General features: G+C 36.4%; 1 protein-coding gene across 4 annotated transcripts in view; it reads right to left on the bottom strand.

The window, feature by feature from the left end:
• ASAP1 (ArfGAP with SH3 domain, ankyrin repeat and PH domain 1) overlaps positions 1–24955 on the bottom strand; it is a 285790-nt gene that overhangs the window by 94754 nt on the left and 166081 nt on the right. For all 4 annotated transcript variants that reach the window (XM_054019003.1, XM_054018999.1, XM_054019000.1 and 1 more), the window contains 6 exons: positions 22827–22956; positions 21911–21996; positions 19218–19293; positions 12911–12997; positions 6942–7042; positions 3650–3719 (listed from right to left, as the gene is read on the bottom strand). In XM_054019003.1, the coding sequence (XP_053874978.1) occupies positions 3650–3719; positions 6942–7042; positions 12911–12997; positions 19218–19293; positions 21911–21996; positions 22827–22956 (550 nt within the window). The remainder of the gene's footprint in view (positions 1–3649; positions 3720–6941; positions 7043–12910; positions 12998–19217; positions 19294–21910; positions 21997–22826; positions 22957–24955) is intronic.

Raw genomic sequence — 24955 nt, 5'->3', positions numbered from 1 at the left:
CAGAGTCTCCTAGTAATTTAGCTAGTTAGAATCTGAGTAACAGCCTAATCTTAACCAATAAAAGTAGCTAAACCTGAAGAAAGTTTCTTAATGCTTAGTCTGTGAAGGCTTATTATGTTTTACGTGGATTACAGTTATCACTTATGAAACAGCATTAGTTTGTTCTAACATTTTTACACACCTTGAGAGAAAGTTTTCAACCTTACGAAATCTGTAATCTTCCAAAATATGGAAGCTAGAGAATTTAAATTTCTCTAGAACAGCAATAAGGGAATTTGCTGTGGACTACTCATTACAAGTTGTGATCAGATATCAGATTTAACATTGTACTGGAACTAACTTTGTCCTTAGGTCAACTGTAAGCCTCAAGTCAAACAACTCCTGAAAAAACTACTCTGGATCAGATATGGGGGGACAGTTTGAAATCAAATACCAAGCAGTAAACAGATTAATAATAGTTTACTTAATAGGCTTAATTCATACCCAATCTGCAATCCAAATTATTGTGATTGGTTTTTGGTCTTTATACCTATTTCACCAAGAGTAATTAACAATTTTTTGGAAGGATTTGCGAACTGGTTCACTGAGGAAAAACTCCTTGCAAATAACGTCCTTCATGACAGATAATTGTAATGGTTCATTGTGAGGAATTCTGAGAAATCATTTGTCATCCTGTGAAAGGACTTCTAAATAAAACAGACCCCATAACTAAGAAAACACATGAGGATAAATGAACAGACTGATATTCTTACCTGAATATGAATCAGGCATTCTTTTGTGCCTTTCCCCCCAAAAGATAATCATAACATATTTCTCTTAAGTTAGTGTTTGCAACTAATTTTTATCCTGTTGCTTAATTATCAATTAAAAACTTGCAAAATCAGGAGAAGGCACTGAGGCTCCTGTAGCGATTTCCCTTTCAGGAGCTATGACGGAACTATTGTAATTTAGAGAAGTGTAAAGGAGGCTCTGTCATTTGCTGAGTTAGCGGGGATACTGCTGAAGATGCACTGTGCCAGTAGCAATGTGGCATTTGACGAGTTTTCAGCAATGCCAGTACAAGTAATATCAGCGTATGAAGCTGTACCAACATTGAAACACCAATCCTGTATTATATGTCATCTGCCAAGATGATATTAATCTAAAGAAGGGTGGTATATTATAATAATAAATAATAACTAATTTAATCTGTTTTACAAAGCCCTTTACAACATTCACAAATTGATTTTATAAATTAAAACACACACACACACACACACATCTCACTTCACTATCAATGAGGTAGAAGATACCAGTAATTTAACAGCATTCAACAATTCTTCGCTTCAGTAAAGCAAAAAATATCTTTAAGGTGTTTTTGTGTAGGAAGAATGAAATTAGCCAATTGGAAATAATTAAAAGTCACAATAACACCCCTTCCAATACTTGTGAAAGATCTGGAATCTGTAGTGACCTGAAGTGGTAAAGACCAGGTTTTACACCTCATCTGATAGATGGCACCTCCAGCAGCACAATGCACTATAAACTTAACAATCGCTTACAGGGAAAAGTGTCACCTTCTGTTTCACCAACACCAAATTCATAGATTCAAAGGCCAATAGGGACTATTGTGATCATCTAGTCTGACCTCCTGTATAACAAAGAGCATAGAACTTCTCCAAAATAATTCCTAGAGCATATTTGTTAGAAAAACATGCAATCTCGATTTAAAAATTAAACTGTTCCAATTGTTAATTAAAATTTAAAAATTATGCCTTATTTTTAGTCTGAATTTGTCTAGCTTCAACTTCTAGCCACAAGATTGTATAATACCTTTGTCTGCTAGACTGAAGAACCCATTATTAAATAAAAAGAACAGGAGTACTTGTGGCACCTTAGAGACTAACAAATTTATTAGAGCATAAGCTTTCATGGACTACAGCCCACTTCTTATGCATCCGAAGAAGTCGGCTGTAGTCTACGAAAGCTTATGCTCTAATAAATTTGTTAGTCTCTAAGGTGCCACAAGTACTCCTGTTCTTTTTGCGGATACAGACTAACACGGCTGCTACTCTGAAACATGCCATTATTAAATATTTGTTTCCCATGTAAATACTTATAGACTGTAATTAAGTCACCCCTTAACATTCTCTTTGTTAAGCTAAATAGATTGAACTCTCTGGATCTATCACTATAAGGCATCTTGCATCATCATCATCATCATCTTTTGTTCTATTGAGGTTCTCACATCATACCACCATTCTAGCTGAACACCCATCCAAATACCAATCAGTCCTCAACCTGCCTAATTCAAGAGATGTGATGAGATCATTGCCCGAAGTGGAATGGAAGAAGTTCAAGTTTATAAATCAAATCATAGACTCATTTGTACGTGCCAGGGTATATCCAGAATAAGATCCCAAGACAAACTTTGCCTCCTTTATGGAGTTTGATTAATGTTGCACAGAAGTCTGAGCAGCATCCCCACTTGCTACCTGAACACAAAAAGTGAAGAAAATATTTTTATGTAGCAGCCTATAGGAGAAGGAAAAAATAGTTCAGCCAAGAACATAATTGGTCTGGCTGACAATTACAATAATCATAGGTAAGATGAACATGTAATTCACGAAAGCAATTGAGGATGTGATTCCAGCTGTTAAAACTGGGTGCGAATGTTCCATTAAAATATTTGTAATTAGTATTAGCACCTCAGTACAAATGTATTAAATGACAATTCACTTGCCAAGGAAAACATTTTCTTAGTTAATCTGTTGTAACTGCCCATGGACCAACATTATTCGGCACAAAACATTTAAGGACCATTGAAAGCAATGGGAATCTTTCCTAAATCTCCAGAACAGGTGAAAGTGTTTAATAAATCAATACATTAATCCGACTGTTGCACCCCACTCATATGTAACATAAGCCCCAAACACTTGGCAACACCTCTATTCCAACTGCTAGATAGGCAAAACAATGTGATATTTTATAAATAAAATTAGACCATATAAATAGTAAGTAAAAGTTGCAGTTTATGGGGCAAATTTTACTACTATTAATGTGCAAAGAATAAGATGTGCTCTTTAATATTGTCTGTTGATTTCATTCTTCCCATCAAGTCCCAGGCACAGTTAGATGCCTCAAAGTTAGCAACATTTCTAACAAAGTAAAACTAGATGTCTTATTTGTTGTGAATAATTTCTCCAACAAATTTTGCCACTTGCCAAATAAATTATTCACAAATACATTTTATTATTGAATTAGCTCTAACAACAAGCTGTTTAATTTAAGTCCAGGTAAAATCTTAAAAGGCTCCTGCAGCATAAAACAGTTCAGCATTTACTTTGGAAGTCAGTGTGTACAAAAGAACAAACATAACAAAAAAACCTATTTCATGCTAGATTTTTTATTATACACAATATAGAATATTAATTATATGTTACCATTCAATCAATCTTTCATGTTTTCATTTATTTTGCTTAACTGAATGGTTTTCAATTTTTCACAAATAAGTGAACAGGCATTAAATTATCTAGGTAGAAGAGGTATTTATGCACCATACTTTAAATAGTCACATAACAGATCTATATTAATTCAGTCAATAGATTCACAGGGATAGAGTTCATTGAATTCACTATGACAATAATGGAGTATAAAAAAGTCAACTTACTGTTGCATGTGATATGGTAAGAATTCCATTTTTGACAGTGCATTTTCTTCTCTGCCATACTTTCCTTAGCCTAAACAATAACAGGACAATATATCAAGAACCAAGACTAATTACTGCTCTTTTTAGTATGCCTGTACAACAAACTTGGAGGACAAACAGAAGTTAAAGAAATAAACACGTTTATTATTGTTTAAATTTTAAATAGATTAGCAAGCCAACACACTCTCCAGCAAACCAACTGATTTAGGTAACATTTTCAAAAGTGCTTAATTCCCCCATTTTCAAAAGAGTCTTCAGCCCTTAGGAGCTCAAGTACAACTGATTTTCAATTAAACTTAGGTGCCTAAGTACCTAAATCACTTTTAAAAATTTTATCACTACTCTTTATGCTTTACTACATTAACTGCATTAGTTTCATAGTTTTAAATAAGTTTAAATAAAACGAACACCTAATTTCACTTTTCTGACCAGGTGAGCAGAATTCTTCATGTAAAATAATAAAAAAGTGACATCATCCAAAGCTTATTTGGCTTAATTGAAATTTTTCATTTATGTCTTCACTTTTTAAAACAAACAAAAAAACAATTTTTACACTATATCCACCACAAAGTTAACAATTCATGTCCCTGATTTATCTGACTGAAAGGTCATAAATTAAATTCTCTTTGAAAAAGGTGTTTGTACATTAAAAGGCTTATCACTCTGTCTGATCATTCATGTAGTCCGCATGCTTCTAAGCCTATACAGTACTTTAAACTGATTAAAATAGAACTACAGTAGGATTCTAATCAATGTTTTTAGGATTTCTCTGAGTTAAATTCTCATTTCAATAGATTATGCTTATATCAATTCTATTCTCCAACTCTTCCTCATCTCTTAAACCTCCACTCTAGTAGCAATTATCTTAAAGCTATGCAGTTTTGATGCTGTGCATTTAATATTTTTCAGAGACAGAAAATAATTATTTGAATTTGTTCCACGAAGGTTCGAAGTAGAAAACTGGATCCTCTCCCATCAAGACATTTCTGTATAAAAGCTGTGTTAGCTGGCTATCTTCACTCTATGTTCCCTGAAGAAGAGATGCTGGTCAGCTTCTACTTTTTTCAGTACTGAGGCTTTTATTTTTATTCATACCTTAAATCACTATCTAGAAGAGGAAAACCAAGTGGTCCCTGAACTTTTATCAGCACCAATATCTCATTCAAGAGCACTGGGACAGTATTACAGACTTTCCTACCTGCTTTTATCTACATTGCTCTCACTTGATTGATATAAGTTCTGTTCCTGCCGTGCTATTAGATTAAGAGGGAGTAAATGCACTACAGACTGGACTGGTCTTTTAATGACTTCACCTCTCTAATACCTAGGGCACCAACGTACGTTATCTTTGGGAAGAAGGCTGGCATCTACAGACAGAAAACACTGGCAATAAAGAATTTGGATTATGATTTCTAACATTTTGCATGACCACACAATGTTTAATTTTTTCAATGAATAAATTACATTAATAGTTAATTCTGGCCTGTCTTCCCATTCCTCACCCTATCTTCACAGCTAATACAAAAATTGTTAAAGAGGTGACATTGCTATAATCTGTTTTATATAATTTATGTACGTTGAAGAAGACAGCAATGTCTGAAAATTTTGGAGCATTAAAAAGAAAAAGAATTATTGGTTGACAGATCACACACACACAGTGGCTGTGCCTTTTTTGTCACCACAGAAACAAAATAAGTGAAGCTAACAAAAGAACCACAAAGATGAAATGTAGGTAACAAAATGAAGGCAGACTGTTCTTTCATAATAATAAAATCTTAAAACCTTAGTGCTAGAAGGTTTACTTTTCTGATGCCCTAGCACTGAAAATGACTCAAGTTGTTAAAAAACCTTCACATTGCAGGTCTGACAATTTTTCAGATTTCAAATGTTAAAGTTTGGATTTTTTTCTAACTCAAAAAGGTTTGGTTAAAATATTACTCATGTCTGTAGAAAAGTGCAGTTATCTTCTTACATCTGGTTTAATAACCTATGTGAAAGGACTAGAGATATCAGATTAGTTAAGGATTTTAAAACTACAAAGCCTTTTTTTTAAATTGCTTTATTTGTAGATATTAATGATACTTAGAAAATAAGATATGCATGAAACCTGTATGTAAGATTCTGCAAGAAATTCCAGTTTATAGTTTAATAAACATTTTTAGTAACTTAACAATACAAAGAGAGCCTCTTTAAGGTCTTGGCATAGGGAAAAGAGTTAAGGTTACATTTTTAAAGTTACATATGCATTTCCTGATCTTTGAGTGCTTTATTTTTTCATCCTTAATGCTATATTCAAATTTATTGAAGTAATAACTTTTTTGGTAAATAAAATATAAATATTACAAATTAAAGCTCTGAACCTAGCAAACACTTGCTCATTTGTATATGCCCTCCATTAGCTGGCCAACTGAAGCCCATGAAACATCTCTAGTGAGTACAGGCTTGCAGGTTCGGCCTATAAACTACTATAATTCTTTCCATTTTCTACAGATACACAATTTATATTCTATTTTATAGTTAATGCAGTGAGCCTGAAAATAAGAATTTCAAATCAAACATTTATAGACCAAAATGTTCAATTTTTAACCATTGTATTTTTATTTATAAACGGTAACATTTTCTGAAGTGCCTCACTGACTTAAGAGCTTAAGTCCCATTTTAAAATTGAGCAGCTCTCAGAGAGAGTTAGATCCTAAGGACCTAAATCATTTTTGAAACACAGACTTAGACTCTTACGTTTCTAAGGTGCTTTTGAAAACTTTACTCAAATGGCCCAAAGGAGCATGGCTCAAAAAGGGTTAAAATTGTGTATATAGTGAATTGAGAAGTATCTGAATCTAGTAGTTTATGTTCAAATGTAGAAATTCTGGATTTTCAAGAACACTAAATGATATCAAATGGGGTAAGTAAACAACATCTTCTGCACATCCAATGGGACGAGTAGTAAAAATTTAACACTGAAGTTAATCACAGTTTTACATATCTCCATGAAGCGTGATTCAGATGTTTCTATGTTACACACCACATGGGGAGCTTATGAATTGATATACCAAACAACACTGACTTTTTATCTCTGAATAGTTTTCATAAATTCTAAGTTTTAACAATGTCTAAAAAGAAAATAAGCACTTCACAAATGAGATATGCAAGCATTCTAATCAGTAAATTAAGAGAATTCTTTTAATCATGTATGTTATTAAAATGTACAAGCTCAAAAAAATCAGTGCATGTATTATATACTCCAACTACATACCCATCACTCTTCTTTAAGAGATAACCCTTCTTCTCACTTCCATACTCTTTATTTCCCTGAAGTTGATGCATACTGTATCCTCCTTGCCTGCTCTGGGAATCCTATAGAAGGGGAAAAAAACATTAAAAAAAAACTTTAATGTATGTAATAAGATCTCACACTGATTGTAGTTTACTTCTCCTTCCCTACCTCCCCCCACTTTATGTAAAAACAGATTTTTCAAACAAGGAATCCCAACTAAGAAGTTTAATAACTAGTTATGGACTCTTACATTACTTCATCATGCATTTATTGTATATCCAAAACTCCGAATTTTGAGTATACAAAGAACGCAGGTGTGTGTCCCAAGGTAATGAAGGAATTTAAAAGGCTCATCATAAATTGCTAAAGGAAAGCAAGTAAGTTTTACATGCACAATTATATATGAAACAACACCACTAATTACCCTCAATTTTAATTAAGTTTAAAAATACACATGGTGTACATATTTGTTAATAAATGGAATCTTCCCAAATAAATTAAAAAAAAAAACCTAATGAAAGAAACAAGTAGGGTGATAAAAATGTCATCAAATTCACTAGAAAAACAAAGGCTTATTAAAACATTGACTTACTCTCCTAGCCTTCGATCAGGAAAGGCAAAAGCAACATAGGAAAGAAAAAGCAAAGAATTTAAAAAGAGAATTAATTTTGGAAAATAACGTGCTCCTGAACATATATTCTGCAGTTTCCACATTTAAAAAGACAATCAGCAGTCATTCTTGCAAATGGCACTAATTAGTAGGAAGAAACAACACAGTTCTTTGTTTAGACACTTATTAGCCTTTGCTTGCTAAGTAACATTAGAGCATGGTAAAATAAGTACATGTTTCTTTTAGTAGTTTGAAATTAAAATATCTTTTAATATTGAACTGGAACATGGAAGGATACTAATAACATTGTTGTATGCAGTGTTGTTGTAGCCATGTGTCCCAGGATATTAGAGAGACAAGATGGATGAGGTAATATCTTTTATTGGACCAACTTCTGTTGGTAAGAGAGATAAGCTTTCTAGATACATAGAGATCTTCCTCAAGTCAGTTTCACAGTTAAATACAAAGGTTGAACAGATACCACATATTCTAAGGAACCATTCAAGGTGAAGTGGCTCTTTAACACCCCTGTAGTCAGGACAAAAAGGGGTGTGCTGCTGGTAGACCAGCTCTTGCCAAGGCTGCAAGTATCAGCTGAGCACTGACAAATTCATAACTGGAAACCAGACCAGTTTACCCATATGTTAGTATTGTTCAACATAGGTGTTAGACTTGTAAGGCTATATTTAGTGTTTAGACTCTATACAATGGTTGTAAGTTGCTTGTAATGTCTGTATCCCATGCTATAAGGCAATACAAAAGTTTTGTTCTATAACTGTAAAAATGCCTGCTCTGAACTTGTGAACTCAGACAGGAGAAGTGTTTCCCTTGTCCATCAAGGACTAGCAAAACTAGGCAATTGTGAAGCATCACAATACAAAGATTTGGCTAAAGGCCCCCTCACATCCATAAAGGTGTTACGTGCAAGGAAGCTCATCTCATCAACATGAATTCTGAAAGACGAAAATAAAGATAGCTGACATGAAAATTCTTCAACTCTTTGCTGTTTGGACTCTCAGAGGGCTGACGCTAGGAAACAAAAAGCAGATATCTCCAGGATCAACCTGGGTTAGCCCTAAAAGACATTCTGTGCTGACAGATTACTATATCTCTGTCACCTTTTGGAACCATAGACTGTAACTCATTTGTATTACATGTTGCCTACTTTAACCTGTAAATAACTCTTGTCATTTCTTTTTTCTAGCTAATAAATCCTTATTTAGGAGTTTACTATAGGATTGGCTACAAGTGTTGTCTTTGGTGTGGGATCTAAGATACAAATTTACCTGTGGTAAGTGACTGGTCTCCTGGAACTGGGAGCAACCTGAATATTTTATGATCTTTGGTGCAAGTGACCATTTATCACTAAGTACAACCTGCTTGGGTGGCAAGATAGTGTACCAGGGGACTGTCTGTGACTATGGTAAGACTGTTAAAGGAGTTCACGTTTGTTATTGGGTTGGTGAAATCTAATTCTAGAACATACCCCCAGTTTGGGGTGTCAGCCCTGCTTTTTGACAGTCTGCCCTGAGGTTGACACTCACGGTTGTGCGCCACTCCAACACAATGATGGGGGGGTTAGCGGGTTACAGATTCTTGTAATAAGCCATAAATCCAATGTCTTTACTAAGAACATGATTTTTAGTGTCTAGCAAAGTTACGAATTTGAAACCAGACAATCACTATGCGCTCAAATGAACTCACACAGGAGAATGATAAAAGACAAAAACCCCATATCACCTATGGGTGAACACTTTTCACAAAGCAATCACTCTATATCTGACCTATCAGTCCTCATCCTCAAAGGAAACCTGCAAATACTTTCAAAAGATGAGTCTGGGAGCTTAAATTCATAACTTTGGCAGGGGGAAGAGGGCGCCTAATGTCAAGGTGTCCCCCTCCCCCCTGTTCCTGGCCCCTGCTTACCCCATCTCCATAGAGCAGGGGGGAGACACTACAGGGCTCAGGATGGCGGGAGCTTGCTGGCATCAGGGGCGGTCTCAACTTGCTGATCTACTTAAAAAGGCAATGTACTTAGAGTCGGGCCAGTGTACTTAAAGGGGCAATGCCTTGAGAGTGAGAGGCTACATTAACAACAATATGTTAACCCTTGTGGGCTCAGCTGTTCTAGTTCATCATTTAGCAGTAAGGCATTCCCTGGGAAATATCCCACCCTCTGACTTCACCACCTCAACCAAGCTTCACAATCATCATTGCTGTGTACAGTATTAAATTGTTTGTTTAAAACTTATACTGTGTGTATACTATAGATATATATATATCTTTTGTCTGATGAAACAAAATTCCCTGGAACCTAACCCCCCCTATTTACATTAATTCTTATGGGGAAATTGGGTTCGCTTAAGATCGTTTCGCTTAAAGTCGCATTTTTCAGGAACATAACTACAATGTTAAGCAAGTTACTGTATTTTATTGGAAATTTTCTTCATAGATGCAGTAATGCAAATTCTAGTGCATTTTAGGCCTACAAAATAGATTGGGTAATAGAAGACTCTGCAGCAGAGCAATGTCAAGAGACACTGTTGGAAAACTGAAATCTACAAATCTTTTTATTTCCATAGAACATCTCAGCTTCACTTAAATAGTTATTAGGGATTGAGGAACTTGGAAAAAAACATCCTTGTCTTACAAAATTTTTTAAATGATTTCAAAACACCATTTGGGTGTCAATATCTATTCAAACAGAACTTGTTTTCCCTGAAAACAATTTATTCTTTCATTATAGTAAATGCCTCCCCTGAGCTCTCTGAATATTTGAGAATAATGACTTTCCTCCTTTTACTTTACCAAAATTTAATTTTAAAAGTGTGTTTATCTTTTATTTAAGTCTGAGGGCTTGACTCATGGTACCTGCAACTGGAATAACTAAATCAGTTTTAATTTACATTTTAGTTAGTTATTTTGTGTGGGAAACATACTTTAGAATAAAAGTGCTATATTTCAATGGAACTTGTATTCATTTTTTGCCAACTTAAATGTCACTGAAATAAGACAAATTTAGTCAGAAATAGAAGTGTGCACACAAAAACATGCAATGAAATAGCAAAAGGTGTGAATTTACAGCTGATTGAGCTATTCTGGTTGCAGTTAGCACATAAACAAGACCTTAGAGAACATTTTGGGTGAAATACTGATCTTACTGAAGTCAATGGGAGTTTTCCTATTGACTTCAATTGGACCACGAGTTCACCAATTGTATGTGTGGAATGCTCTCTCTAGTGGATTATCCTTTCGATCCACTGTCTATGTTTCATAATCCTTTTGTTTACAAAAAACATGTATGAATTCTGGGTGTTAAACATGCAATACCCAGTGACTCTATTATAAGGAATACATACAGGAGCGCAAGTTGCATTTTTAAGTAAGCCTCTCAGAGTTTTGAAAACCGTCTTGAAGATAATGGCTCCTAGCACGCTATAAATTCAGAAAGGTAGTCCATATTTATTTTTTATATCTCAGTAGGATTACTAATGCTATGAAATTATGAAAAAAACACTGAGCTGTTTCAAATTAACTGACAAACAACTTTAAAACTGGCATACTAAAACACATGATTATGTATATTTCAGGAATGAATTACTATGCTCTGTTAACATGTTGGGATTCTGATGTCAAATGTTCCTATATCTTTTATTAGGGATAGATCTTAAAATAAAACAAGAATAAATATTTCTGTTTCTAGATTTCTTGATAAAATTATTTTAAAATTGATGAACATTTTCCGTTAATCCACTTCTGTTAATGAAGCCAACAATTCTAAAATAACACTTAAAATGTGTTAAGTATGAAGATGTGGGAAAGAATGACTGTCTTTTAATAATTTACAAAAATACTAAATTATGAATGTACATCTGACTTTAAATAAACCCTCTGAGAAGTCATATCACAATCTACAGACATCAGCTAAAGAATTTCAGTGTGCTACCTACAAAATTAACAATATAAAGTATATCAAAAATGGTCATTTGTTCTGGTTACCAATGTCCGCTATTTAACATTAGCAATACTGCCCAATTATAGGATCCCCACCAAGGCATTCATCTTCATAAGTATCTTATTAGAGAATGGGGGTGCTCATGTATTCAATTACAAAATCATCTGCTCAATCTACTGATCACCATTTTTAGTACCCTATGTTTAAGAACAAAAGAAGATTATTTGATAGAGTTTTGCATTTTTTTAAACTACTAAAACTGAATCATGTTCTTCACTGTTTTGGAGAAAATATGATCAACACTTCTGCATTTGATTTCCCTCAGGTTATTTTTAATTTTATACATCTATATACCAGCTGATGTTTAGATTTAGACTGAGCAGCCAATGAGGTACAACACTAGTAGCCAGCAAGGCTTTGTATTACACTGGCTACCAGCATGGTACATAACTGGTTACTCCAGAGATGGAGAGCTTTAAAAACACTATAGTAGAGTGCAATATAAGGGCTATACTATAACTATATTAAGTAACTGAAATAATTGATCATAAAAAAGACAGAAAACTTCAGATTCCTAATGTTATTTTCACTGTATGTGTCAATTAAATATTAAATATTTCACATTCTTAATATAGTTAGATGGGGGATGGATATTTGTTATTTTTGGCCCTTAATAACATTAATTTAAAATTTACTAAGCAGACCCTCTGCTCAAATTGTAATTAGAACGCTTTCTCTGCAACTCAGCATACAAAACATGACTTTAAGAAATCATAGAAGGAAGGCATATTTATTTGCATGGGGTTTAAGAACATGGTTGGGTCAGGTGACCCTGTTAGGAGTAACCGCCATATAGACCAAACTTCATTATATATATATGTCCTGCTGCTGTAATCAAGATGTGAGATGAGGAGGATCTGGACAAGCCTTATCAGTAAACATTTTCTTTTGAAAAAATTAAGTTTTTATTTTAAAAACAGGTTTATATTCTTGCCCATCTTTAGTATTATAGCTATCACAAAATAAAATGACAGCAGCATGGGAAGAATACACAAAGGGAGAACTCATTTTTATCTTGAAATATTGTTACTTAGCATCATAATATTGCACAAAAGCAGTAGTATGATTTCTTGCTGTTCCTTTTGAGGAGCAGAAGGGGAGGGAAGGGTCTCTTCTCACATATGAAATCTGACAAATATCCAAAACCTTGCTCTACATTCATATGTATTTGGATATTCTGAATGTTATTTTTGTTGAATAGTGTTCGAGAAACAAACAAATTGTTCTGCACAAAGAAATTATGCCTATATAAGCCAGTTTTCAACTCAGACTTCATACAATTTACATTCTGCCAGAGAGTAACACACATGTACAATTACCTACCTCTTTCTGATCAAGCTGTAAAGAGGATTTTATCAAGTCTCGGAGTGCAGTAAGCTGTTTCTTTTCTTCGTCTTGTGTCTGCTTTATCTGTAAAAGGAAAAATTACTGGTGTTATTTCCTTTTCTAAAAGCAACTTTTACCTTCAAAGTTTTAATTCACCAAATTCAGCACTGTGATGGGATATATTTGGCCTTCATGGCCCCTGCTGGAGGCCCCGCTGCTCTGCTACACTTGCCCCAGGAAGCAGTGAGATAGAAGAAGTGGAGCAAAGGGGGGTCCTCCAAGCCTTTCTGGTAAGGCCTCACTGAAGCAGCCATGTTGGGAGCTAAAGAAACCTGGTCCCCCAAGGTCTAAAAGGGGTAGGGGCAGCCAACCCAATCAGAGCCCTCAGGCTCAGATTACAGGAGCGGCAGGGCCTTAGCAGGTCATCCTGGCTGAAACTAGAGAAGTGAGGAAGAGTGCTCCTCTATGGCTTGGAAATAGAAAAGAACCTAAGGACACTGGCCCTGAAATAGGGCTGGAGATAAAAAGGGTCTGGTAGGAAGAGGACCAGAGAAATAGCAACGGATTAAAGCAAGCAGAAAGTGGCTGCTGTGTATAGGGTTCCTGGATTGGGACTCGGAATAGTGGCTGGGCTTGGGTTCCCCTACCAGCCACAGCTAAAGTATAAACCCCAAGAAGGGAACAGGCTTTATTTGGGAGTCTGAACAAACAGCTCAATTTAAAGTGCCCAGAGCCAGGGCTGAGGACCTTAGTGAGGGCAAACAGACTGTTTAGTTATTGGGCTCTAATACCCCAGAAAGGGTTCATTCAGACTTTGTGACCGGGTTGAAAAGCCAAGCCACTGAAGGAAGACCCAACAAGGTTGGCCAGAAGCCTGCAGGGAGCACCAGAGATAAGCAAAGGACTGTGATAGCACACCCCGCCACTCAGAGCTGTTACAGTCACCCATGAAAATTGAACATGTAGTAGTCTGCTCCTTATGTATTTATCCTCTATACACATATACCTCAAAAGCAAGCCAAAGTGAATGTATATTGAGAAATAGCCTCTTCAGTCTCCGCAAATGGATAGCATGTACTTTCTTGCCATATGTTAATGGTTCATTATAGTGAACACAACCAAATTAGTCTCTGAAATCTTAATATTTCAAATAAGCTTGACAGCTGGTTTATAACTGGACTGGAAATGGAAATAGTTTCATTCAACCACATACATACAGTCTGGGAGCATGTGTAATTCTGTGGGCAGAGGTAAGGGTGATGTCATCTGATTTGTAAAAGTCTACAGAATCTCAGCTTCAATAATATCAACTTCTGCAGCATGATAGAAGGGAATCGCTGCTATCCTGGCTCTCAGGTCGAGGTCCGCCAGTTGGGTAGAAATTTTGATAATACAGTGTTCTTGGAAATAGGTTGAGCTGGGTATCATTTAAAAGCCCTTTCTCCCACAAAAAAATGGTACCAAATATGACAAATCCTAGAACAATTATGTAAATATATATTTAAGAAAATATATATTTTTAAAATTATACTTTAACAAAGGCATGTCAAACATGCAGTCCTCACGAAATTAAATTGTGGCCTTTGACTGACAGTACTGTGTTATCAGTTAATGTCCAGAACATACCTGCTAAATTTTTTTAAGGTTACAGATTACTCTAAATGGAAGGAGAGCTTCAAGTTGATTTGCCATCATCAACAAAACAAGAAGTGGTTCCGTGGTATTGATTATCAGCTTTATTTATTATGCCAAAAGAGTTGTAATGAGGCACTGGTTAAGACGTCAGCATCCAGCCAGAAATTACTGGAATTCATCTGCAAACGGTATGCATGTAGTTACATAACGTATATTACATAACATAATTAATTACAATCCCAAAGTAATTTATTACAAAATCTTTATTTTTACTTTGGTCTTGATCCTCTTTAGGCATTAATGGGAAGACAAAGAGTACTGACTAATAGCTGAATCTGTGGAGGATCTGGTTAAACACAATGCTTGGTGGCACTTTAAATGCACCCATAACCTGAATTTAGCAAGGCTGGAGAGGAAGTACATTGAGCATCAGGAAAAAGTTGAAGATGCTGGGATATGTGCCAACTGTGGGCAAGACTCACCTTATACTAGTTCCCGTGGCACATGCTTCGAGAACACCTGCTTCTTTCTCTGGTAAGCTGGAAGCCCAATGGCATCCATTAAGTATAGTTTCAACACATGAGACAACTGAGAAACTATATGAAGTAGTCACCCTTAGCGAGAACATTCCCTGGAAAATAAAGTTAAGTGGCTGCATTGATCCAAAGGACACCCACACATACAACACTGCCTATCACATCGACTATGCTAAGAATGTATGCAAGGTGTTGCATCAAAAGCAACAGAAACAAATACTGGTTTTACCACTGCAAACTGTACAACTCAACTGGAGTTCACTAATTGCCTCACAGAGGCTCTAACGAATGGGAAAGTGGTGGCGATGGCTGATGCACAAGCTAAATAGAGAGAAATATGTGCTTTGAACGGGTTTGAAGAGGAACAAATATTTAGCAGAAAGGCTTTTAGAGCACTTATTGAAGATGAACTATGGGCTACGAACACTGCTTTTTGCAATCCTATCCACAGAAATGAATCTCAGCACATATCCTTAAAAGCTGCAAAAGAAGTGGTACTATAAAAAGCAGGAAAAAAGAGCTGATTTCAACAGTAATATGAAGACTCTGCAGCTGCTAAAATTTTACAAAAAGGCATTTTGTCCTGCATGCAGTATGTTGGAGTTTCAGGGACCCATAGACGATGCCAAACCTGAATAAAAGGTACAGAAAAGTCTGACCCTGACATATGGGAGAAATTTTGAAAAGGAAATTTGGTTGTTAGAAGGTTGCCTCTTGGCCACTTCTGTCCGCATGGGTCACATGATGCCCTAAAACAAGGAAACAGAGCTATGAAAGTCGTTGGGGGTTGGTGGGCATAACAGTATCCAAATGCTCTTTCCTGTTTTCCTGACAATCCCAGAACTCCATCGAATTTAAAACGAAACATTAAGCATGGCTGAGATGACTCCCCAGAAGCAACCAAACATCATCTAGACTCATTAGGTGCTCTTAAATGTCAAGAAGGGTCAATTTTAAGGCTACAGGATGATCTTACTCTCACTGAAAACCTATTTGCATATGACAGACCGGAGCTCATTAACATCAAGTCTTCAATGATGAGATTACTAAAGATGTCAGTCGAATGAATACTCTGGGTCATGATTTGTATGAAGCCTTCAAAACCCAAAGAATTATCCAAGGCTTCATCAGTCCATCGACTCCAATCAAGAAGAATAGACTAAATCTGTCATCAAATGTAAAGAAGACAATCAGAGTGAAGTTGGCAGGGACTATTATAGAGCTAAACACAGACAGGTCATGTTGTGTCCAGGTCTCAGCCTGATACCGATCTATGTGAGACTTTGGGAAAGTATGAGTTTTCCATGGTACCACGACTGATGATTGAATGCAAAGGAACAATGCATACGTGCCAGGAGAAAAGCAAACTAATGCACAACTTGCATGGTCTTTCTAAGCAACACCTACTGACAACATGACTGGTGCCTTATGCCAGCAAAGGTATCAATCAGCATAGCAATGGTAGATGGTATGGCTGAGGTACAAACCAGAAACTGTTAACATCTGCTGAAGTTTGACCGAACACTTCATTATCAGGCCACAGAGAAAATACTGGACCAATGATGAAGTCCACCTCATGTTTGACACGTATGAAAGGAATCAATTATAAACATTACCAGAAAAAGAGATTCCATGGTACTACATGTGTCCAATTAAAAATCATTGATTCCACAAACATCTCCAACATCACAATGAAGAAGCAACTGTTTCATACTCACACAAAGGACAAGTTAACCACATACCTTGCAGAAAAATGCTCCAGCATGTGAAGAATTACTCACAGAATTTAGTTGCCTCATGGCATAACGAAGCTGATGCCTCACACTGTTCAGTGGAATTTCTTTGTAGTTCAATGAGGATGACGACACTAAAATTATCTTGCATGCCATCAATGCAACAGAGAGGTACTACTAAACTTCAGATTTTTGCACAATACACAGATTTTTCTAGTGCTCTCTGTGAGACGGTACCCAATATTTCTCCAAGAGTCTATTTTTATGCATGCTGCTGGGAAACAGAATCACAGTATCTCTCTCCAAGATGTGTTCCTATCACTTGAAACATTAAAAGCTGGCGCGCTGCCAGCATTCATATGCTGAGTTTACCATTTCAAGACCAAGATTATGACACTTGCAGAGCTACGTTGGTGGATATTGTCTAAGAAGCAGAAAGAGAAAAGTTGCCACTGACAAGTGGTACATTTATACCTGCTACCAAAAGGGAAAACTATCAAGTAATTAAATGGTTTCGGGATGATCAAGCGCATCCAAAACTACCTTCCCCTATTGGGCATGGATGGGTCTTGGAGGATGGACTGATCACATCAGTTAAGTATGAAATACCATGCATTCTTGAATCAACTCTTCAGCTAATCAAATGCTTGTATACAACGACCAGATGCTCAGCACCCTGCAAATGTTTGGCCAGCAGCTTGCCTGGCATAGAGATGTGTGAGTATGGCATGTACAAGGATCAGTGTGACCACACAGCTAGCAATGAGGCCCTAGACAGGACAACACTGATGAGGAATACATGTTTTCAGTCCAACATGTCCAGGCTAGCTTCTCTAGAATTACCAATGATTAACGTCCTTTTTATGTAAGCAATACATCCCTGTGTTGAAGTATAATTAAAATATGTTGGGGTTTAAACATTTTCTCAAATACATATCTACATATGTATGTCATGTTTGGCATCATTGTGTTTGTGGGAGAAAGGGCTTTTGAACGATACCCAACTTGACCCATTTCCAATGAAACTTATCAAATTTCACCAACTGGAGGATCTGGGAGCAGAAGTAAGTCTCCCCCACACACCATTACACCACAGAAGGTGTCACCACTGAAATTATGATTCTGTAGATTTTTACGAATCAAATGACACCTTCCTTACTTTTGTATCATTAACTTGCTCCCAGAATGAGATTTTAATATATTATGCCCCCAGACGAATAAACTACAAAAGCAAACAGGATTACCAGGGGTATGTCTACACAACAAAAACAAACAAACCAATCAACCAAGCTGTGGCAGTGAGTCAGAGTGTTGATCAACTGACTGGGGCTTGCGGGGCTCATGCTACAGGGCTAACAATAGTAATGTAAATGTTCCTGTTCATTCTGGAGCTCAGACTCGGATACCCTCCTCCCTTGCTGGGCTTCGGAGCCTGTACTCCCACCCTAGCAGGAATATCTACGCTGCTATTTTTAGTCCCATGGTGAGAGCCCATGAGCCGAAGTCAATTGCCCAATGATCTGAGACATATTGCCATGGGGTTTTTTATGCCATGTACATGTACCTTATGACTTCAGAGTAACAGCCGTGTTAGTCTGTATCCGCAAAAAGAAGAACAGGAGTACTTGTGGCACCTTAGAGACTAACAAATTTATTAGAGCATAAGCTTTCGTGGACTACAGCCCACTTCTTCGGATGCATATAGAATATGTTCCATTCTATATGCATCCGAAGAAGTGGGCTGTAGTCCACGAAAGCTTATGCTCTAATAAATTTGTTAGTCTCTAAGGTGCCACAAGTACTCCTGTTCTTCTTATGACTTCAGATTGTGAAATACAAAATTGCATTGGTGACACTGAGCTCTAATTCTGTATCACTTTTTGCCTCCCAATCAGCAATCATAATTTGCAATATTAGTATTTGAGAGATTACAGAACTATACAATTTACTCATCAAAAGCTGTGTTGTACACAATTCCAAATTAAGTCTGTATTATCAAACAGTCCATTATGAAAACCAGACTCTCATAAAATTTGTGCTATATTAGTGAATATCTGATGCAAGGATACCCATCCAGTACTATCCACATGGTTCAATACTCGAAACCTCTATTTGCAGCTGAATAGATAACTTCTTCCTCTCAAAGTAAATCATGGTATAACTTCCAGAATGCAAAGGTTTTGGGGAACAGTTAGTACCATCTAACAACTAAGATAGCTTGTCCCAGACAGTTGATGCTTGAAGGAACACTTTTTTATTTTTACAGTGTAAATGTGAAGTTAGATTATACTTTTAGCTATTTAGCTATTTCAGTTTACTGATAGCACTTAGGAAAATGTTTTTGCTGGTTCATCTGAATTCAGTCTATTTTCAGACATTACACTACCTGAAATTACTTACATTATATAAGTCAGCAGCCAACTTTTCAATATACTGTTTCAATTTATCAGCAGTTTTCAAGCCATCTTGGAAGAAACTACAATGGAAAATACTTGTGATTTATCAGCAATACATGAACTTCTTGTATCAAAAATAATTGAACTTTACATTGAAAGTTATATACAACTTACACCCACTCCTCCCTCACACAGAAACAAAAAATATTCCTATTTCATAAATTACTTTACATTACCACTTGTCTGAAACCATCTGATGGAATATAGTTTCCATATAGCTCTAATTTTAAAGCACTTTAAAGATCTGAATGTTATATTTTATTCTTTACAAATATTCCTTGCTGCGTGAATATACAGTATGCCTAAATACATGTTATTTTACAATTGAGTATCAGAGGGGTAGCCGTGTTAGTCTGGATCTGTAAAAAGCAACAGAGAGTTCTGTGGCACCTTTAAGACTAACAGATGTATTGGGGCATAAGCATCTGTCGATGCATCCGATGAAGTGGGCATTCACCCACGAAAGCTTATGCTCCAATACATCTGTTAGTTTTAAAGGTGCCACAGGAGACTCTGTTGCTTTTTACAATTGAGTTAATCTTGAAACTGCTTTTGCATACAATTTTGATTTGGTTTTAGCATTTCAGACTTTAGAGTATACAGTGGTCATGTAAATAGCAAGTTCACACAGTACACACACTGCAAAAGCCTACACGTATGAGTCTCGTAAAACTCTGCAAACGTCATACACATTCACCCAAACTGCATTGCTGGATTCATCAACTGACAGCTAGACATAGGACATACAAACCACTGTAGATAAACGCAATTTTAATCTCTGTCAACTAAGTATTTATTTTAAATGGAAAGCTCTGGGAAACAGTCCCTAATCTATCCACCAGAGAGACAAGCTCTTAATTAGTGTATTTCTCTCAAGATGTCAATGGCACACTCTCCCTTTCTACTTCTGTCAGAAGAGATTTAACATTGACTTTTACCCCTAGATACCAACATCAATAAAGATAAATTTAATTGTTCTATTTTATTACTGCTAGTAAACATTTTTCTCTTAAGCAATTCCCATAATCTCTCTCTCTCTCTCGCATCATAGCTGCACATAAGATCTCTCTCATCTTGTGCATCCATTCAAGACAAAAGCGTCTTAAAGTCTAGTTTTGGTAAGTCTGCCTCTGTGCTCCCATCTGTAAAAACTGATATAATGTACCACTTATCTCACATGGATGCTGAGTGAATTACTTGTTTGTAAAAGGATTTTAAAGATTAAAAGTGCTATGTAAATATTAATTATTATTATGTAGATGTAAGCAAGTTACCTGTTCATTACATTCCAGCTCCATCTGCTTTGAGAGTTAAAATCTGCTTCCTACACAGCACTAGAGGGTTATGCTGCCTTTTCACTAGACCTACCTCTCTCTCTGGTTCTCTCTTTTCTTTTTGAAGGAAGCAGTTCTTTACTCGCCTGTGGAATCTCTATTTAGGTTGGTCACATTGTAGTCACCATCTTTCCACTTGGAGTAAGACTAGAGAGAGCCGTATTTGGACCAGTCAAAGCTATTCCCTAATTAACCTGATGGATCACTGTTGAGCAATAGAAAAAATACCCTAAACCCTCTCACTCCCACAGAGTGAGAAACTCGGAACAGAAATGAAAGATACAAATTTGATATGGCTTTACAAAACACTATCTTCAAGCTCTTTTACTAGTAAAAATTATGGATACACATAAGAGAGATAGCACATATTCTACTGCAGTCCAGTCACTTTACCCTAGTGATATTAAATGGAATACTTCACAGTTATGCTGAAAATTTCTGATGCCAATAAAACAAAAACAAAAAGAAAACACAGAAGTAAAATCTGTGAGAAGGGCCACTGCTGAAGTATTTCAACATTCTTTCTGAAAAACTGAATATTTACTGTAAAAATGTGCCTTGTTTTTTAAATAGCTACATTGAATAATTCAGTAATTCATTGCTTATAATCAAATATAAAAGATATTTGGTATTTGTTCAGGTTCCATCTTAAGATAATCTGGTGGCAGTTTCAGTTGTATTCAAAAGTTATTTTACAGTTGGTACGATTCAAGCGAATTCACAAAGAACTGAAGCAACGACATTAAGAACCACTATAATCCAAATTATGTTTAGATGGTTAAGTTTTCACTACAGTGCTTCAAACAGTTTGGGGACTAAAAAATGATAGCAGGTTACACCTTAGTTTACTAAAAATATTGCAGAATACAACAAAGTAAAGATAAAACAACAAGGAAAGCAGCTGCTCTAGATTCCTTGTGTATTCCAGGTATGTAAGCATATTACTTTGCCCCCATTAAGACTAGTTAATCTATTTTTTATAAAATGAATTATATTGATGTTTTAAAATCAAATTCAATGGGACGAGGATTTGGCTCTCAATTCATAGACAGCACTGATCATTAAGTATTCAGAATGGCTCAATTTAACAGTCTGCTTGGAATAGACATTACCTGGACTTGAGTCAAAGCTAGGCAATGTTCACATTTTTGTTGTCAGATTTATTCTGCAGGAAAGTGTCAAATGCTTCAATGATCCACCATCAAAAGACAGACACCATCAAGACAATGTAGCAAAAGGAGGCAGAGAAACACATTTGTTTAACTGAAATATTGGATTTAATGATCTAAAGCGTTATACTTACTTGCACTGTGCATGATAATACTTAATAAGATTCTGTAGAAGGTCCACCCCTTTTTTTGTCTTGATTTCATTAACCTTAATGAGATACTGTAGAAATAAAAACAGAACTTGCTGATGATAGCTGAAGATCTAACATACAAATATGTTCAAACAGGAGAGCTTCTGTCTCCAGTCTGTTCAACTAATTCGATAATGATCTCTGTGGTTACCTTGTTGCTGATTTACAGAACATTGAACCACACAATGATTAAAACCTGAATATACAAAATAAATTAGTATGTTTTTAGAACTCCCAAATGAACTAATTTTAACAATTTCTAATACAAGTTTGCCATTTGCAGGAATTTTTTTCCCTCTCAAATTGTAGGAAGACATGCCTTTTCATGACATCACAATTAGTGCATTCCTTCAAAATAAGAATGTTATCAAATGCTAATTGATTGCTCCTCAAATTAAATATAAAGAGAACTATTTTAAAAGTTACTAGTACATATTTTAGAAGCAATCATCATCAATTAATATTGATTGAACTAACATGTCAGTTTAACAGGCATCACCAGATTCTCAACCAAATATTTCCTAATTTTACAAACAATATATCAGAAAAGACATCCTGAACAGCAATCCTTTGCACCTAAAGACCAAGAAAGCTATTTTGCTTACTATGCTTTCTTTAGCCCGAGATCCTTACTCTAACAATCTAAACAGAGGACTGAAACTCAAAATGAGATAATGGCGAAGCTATGTCTTGCATAGGATTTCCAGAACAAGAATCTTTAATATAGTTCAGCCACTTGACAGCCAAATGCATTTTCCAATTCCACCACCAAGAGAATTTCATCACCCCTCTTTAATAGGATCAATAGGGCACTTTATTAAATATGTCACATAATTAAATGGTGAAAGTTGTTTCTTACTTCGCACATCTGCAGCTGAAATAGTCGCCTTTCCTTCTCCATTTCTTCTGCTATCTCAGCTCCTGTTATCTCTGTTCTTATCATCCCGTGCTGTTTTGCATGTTCTCTTTTTTCCTTTTCAATTTTTGTGCTGCAATTATAGTTAAAATAGATTTCAGGAAACTTATTTCACAGTCATGAGATCTACTACTTTTACTAAAACATACACTGTATAACATCATGATGGCAAAATAGCCACTCTGTAAATACACATTCTCCCATATTTTTAAGCTCTACATATTTGAACAAGTTCCCTCAATACTATCTTGTGATTTGAGAGAACTGACTTGCAGATGAAATGCTGAGATCACTATTAAGCGAGCCATCAATGAACTGAATGAGAGACCAGAAGACTGTGGTGTAATAGATACTCCAAAATGCAGTCCAGCATTGGCTGAACTCTCCACTTGGCCCAATAAGCTGTAATAATAGAAGACTTCCTAATGTTAAGCAACATCTGTTAAGCAACATATGTCAAACAGCTTCTGAACATTGTTGCTCCCTCCTCATCTACTCATGCAACATCGACACCATGAGATGCAGAGCACTAACTTGACCATGGTGCTGAGTTAGTAGGTCGGGATGAAGAGGAAGTAATATGGGAGGCTGAACCAACAGAACTGAGAAGGTCGGACAACCAACATTACTTCAGCCAAGCTGGAGCAAGGAGAATCATTTTGACATGATCCAACTTCAGCTTTAGAATGACCTTTATGGTGACTGAGATTGGGGAGGAGGGGAAGCATACATCAAAGCTAATCCCTAATTGAAGTGGAAGGGGTCCGTTTGGGAGCCTGGGATAAGACCTGCTTGAGAACAAAATTGATGGCACTTCTTGTTGTCTCTTGTTACAGTAAGATTAACAGTCAGAATGCCCCATTCTGCAAAGCTGTACCTCAGCACACAAAGGTTGCTTCAGAGACCACTCATGATCCTGGGAGAAATTCCTACTGCGGTAGATCTGCCAGTTGGGTATGGCATGACAGATACGTTGCTTCAGTTTTCAGTAAGGATAATGAGGAGTTTGGGGTAGCGGCTAATGGGAATGAGAATAAGGAAGCAGCAATTACCACATCGGAATGGAAGCCAAACTCAAACACCTTAATGGAACCAAATGAAGGATGGATAATCTCCGTCCAAGAATATTAAAGGAACTGGCATATGAAATTGAAAGCCCAATAGCAAGGACTTTTAATAAATCCATAAACTCAGGGGGCGTACCCTATGACTGGAGAATTTGCAAATACAGTGCCTATATTTAAGAAAGAAAAACATAATGGTCTGGGAAACTACAGGCCCATTGATTTGACTTCCATTGTATACAAGGTCTTAGAACAAATTTTGAAAGAGAGAGTGATTAAAGATACAGAGGTAAGTGATAATCGAGATAAAATTCAACAGAAGGTAGATCGTGCCAGACCAACCTGATCTTTCTTTAAGAAGATGACAGATTTTTCTAGACAACGGAAATTCAGTAGCTCTAACCTCCCTAGATTTCAGTAAAGCATTCGATACAATTCCATATGGGAAATTATTAGCTGAACTGTAGACAACGGGGATTATAATATGAGAATCAAAAGGTGGGTAAGGAATTGGTTAGACGTGAGACTACAACAAGCCATATTGAAATATCTGCCTGGAGGGAGATTATTAGTGGAGTTCCTCAGGGATCCGTGACAGAATCCCCAGGGTACAACCTGGAACTGGGGTACCGCAGTGCCCTCTTAACTCTCCAGCCTGGGCTGTCTCTCACAATACTTTGCTAGTGACAAGCAGAAAACCCCCTACGTACTGTTATCACTCAGCACAACAACGTGTGTAGCCCCACACCCAGCGAGATTGCATGAATGCTCCCAGAGCCATTCACGAATCACACAGAGAAAGGGACTAGCAAATCTCCCAAGCCCACAGCATTGCACCCTAGACTGTATTGTCTTTATTTTATTACCCAGTCTGCCCCTCCCTTGATGTGGAGAGGACACACACTAGCCTTTGTCACCTGAGTTGAAATTTCCCAAGCACTTCAACTAAAACACACTGTTTTGGGTAAAATATAAAATAGATTTTAAGTGATTATAAGTAGCGGCTAC

The sequence above is a fragment of the Malaclemys terrapin genome, chromosome 2, assembly GCF_027887155.1.
Source record: "Malaclemys terrapin pileata isolate rMalTer1 chromosome 2, rMalTer1.hap1, whole genome shotgun sequence".
In the NCBI taxonomy this organism is placed as follows: Eukaryota; Metazoa; Chordata; order Testudines; family Emydidae; genus Malaclemys; species Malaclemys terrapin.
The sequence above is the reverse complement of the archived record's forward strand: the minus strand, read 5'-3'. Positions and strand labels throughout refer to the sequence as shown.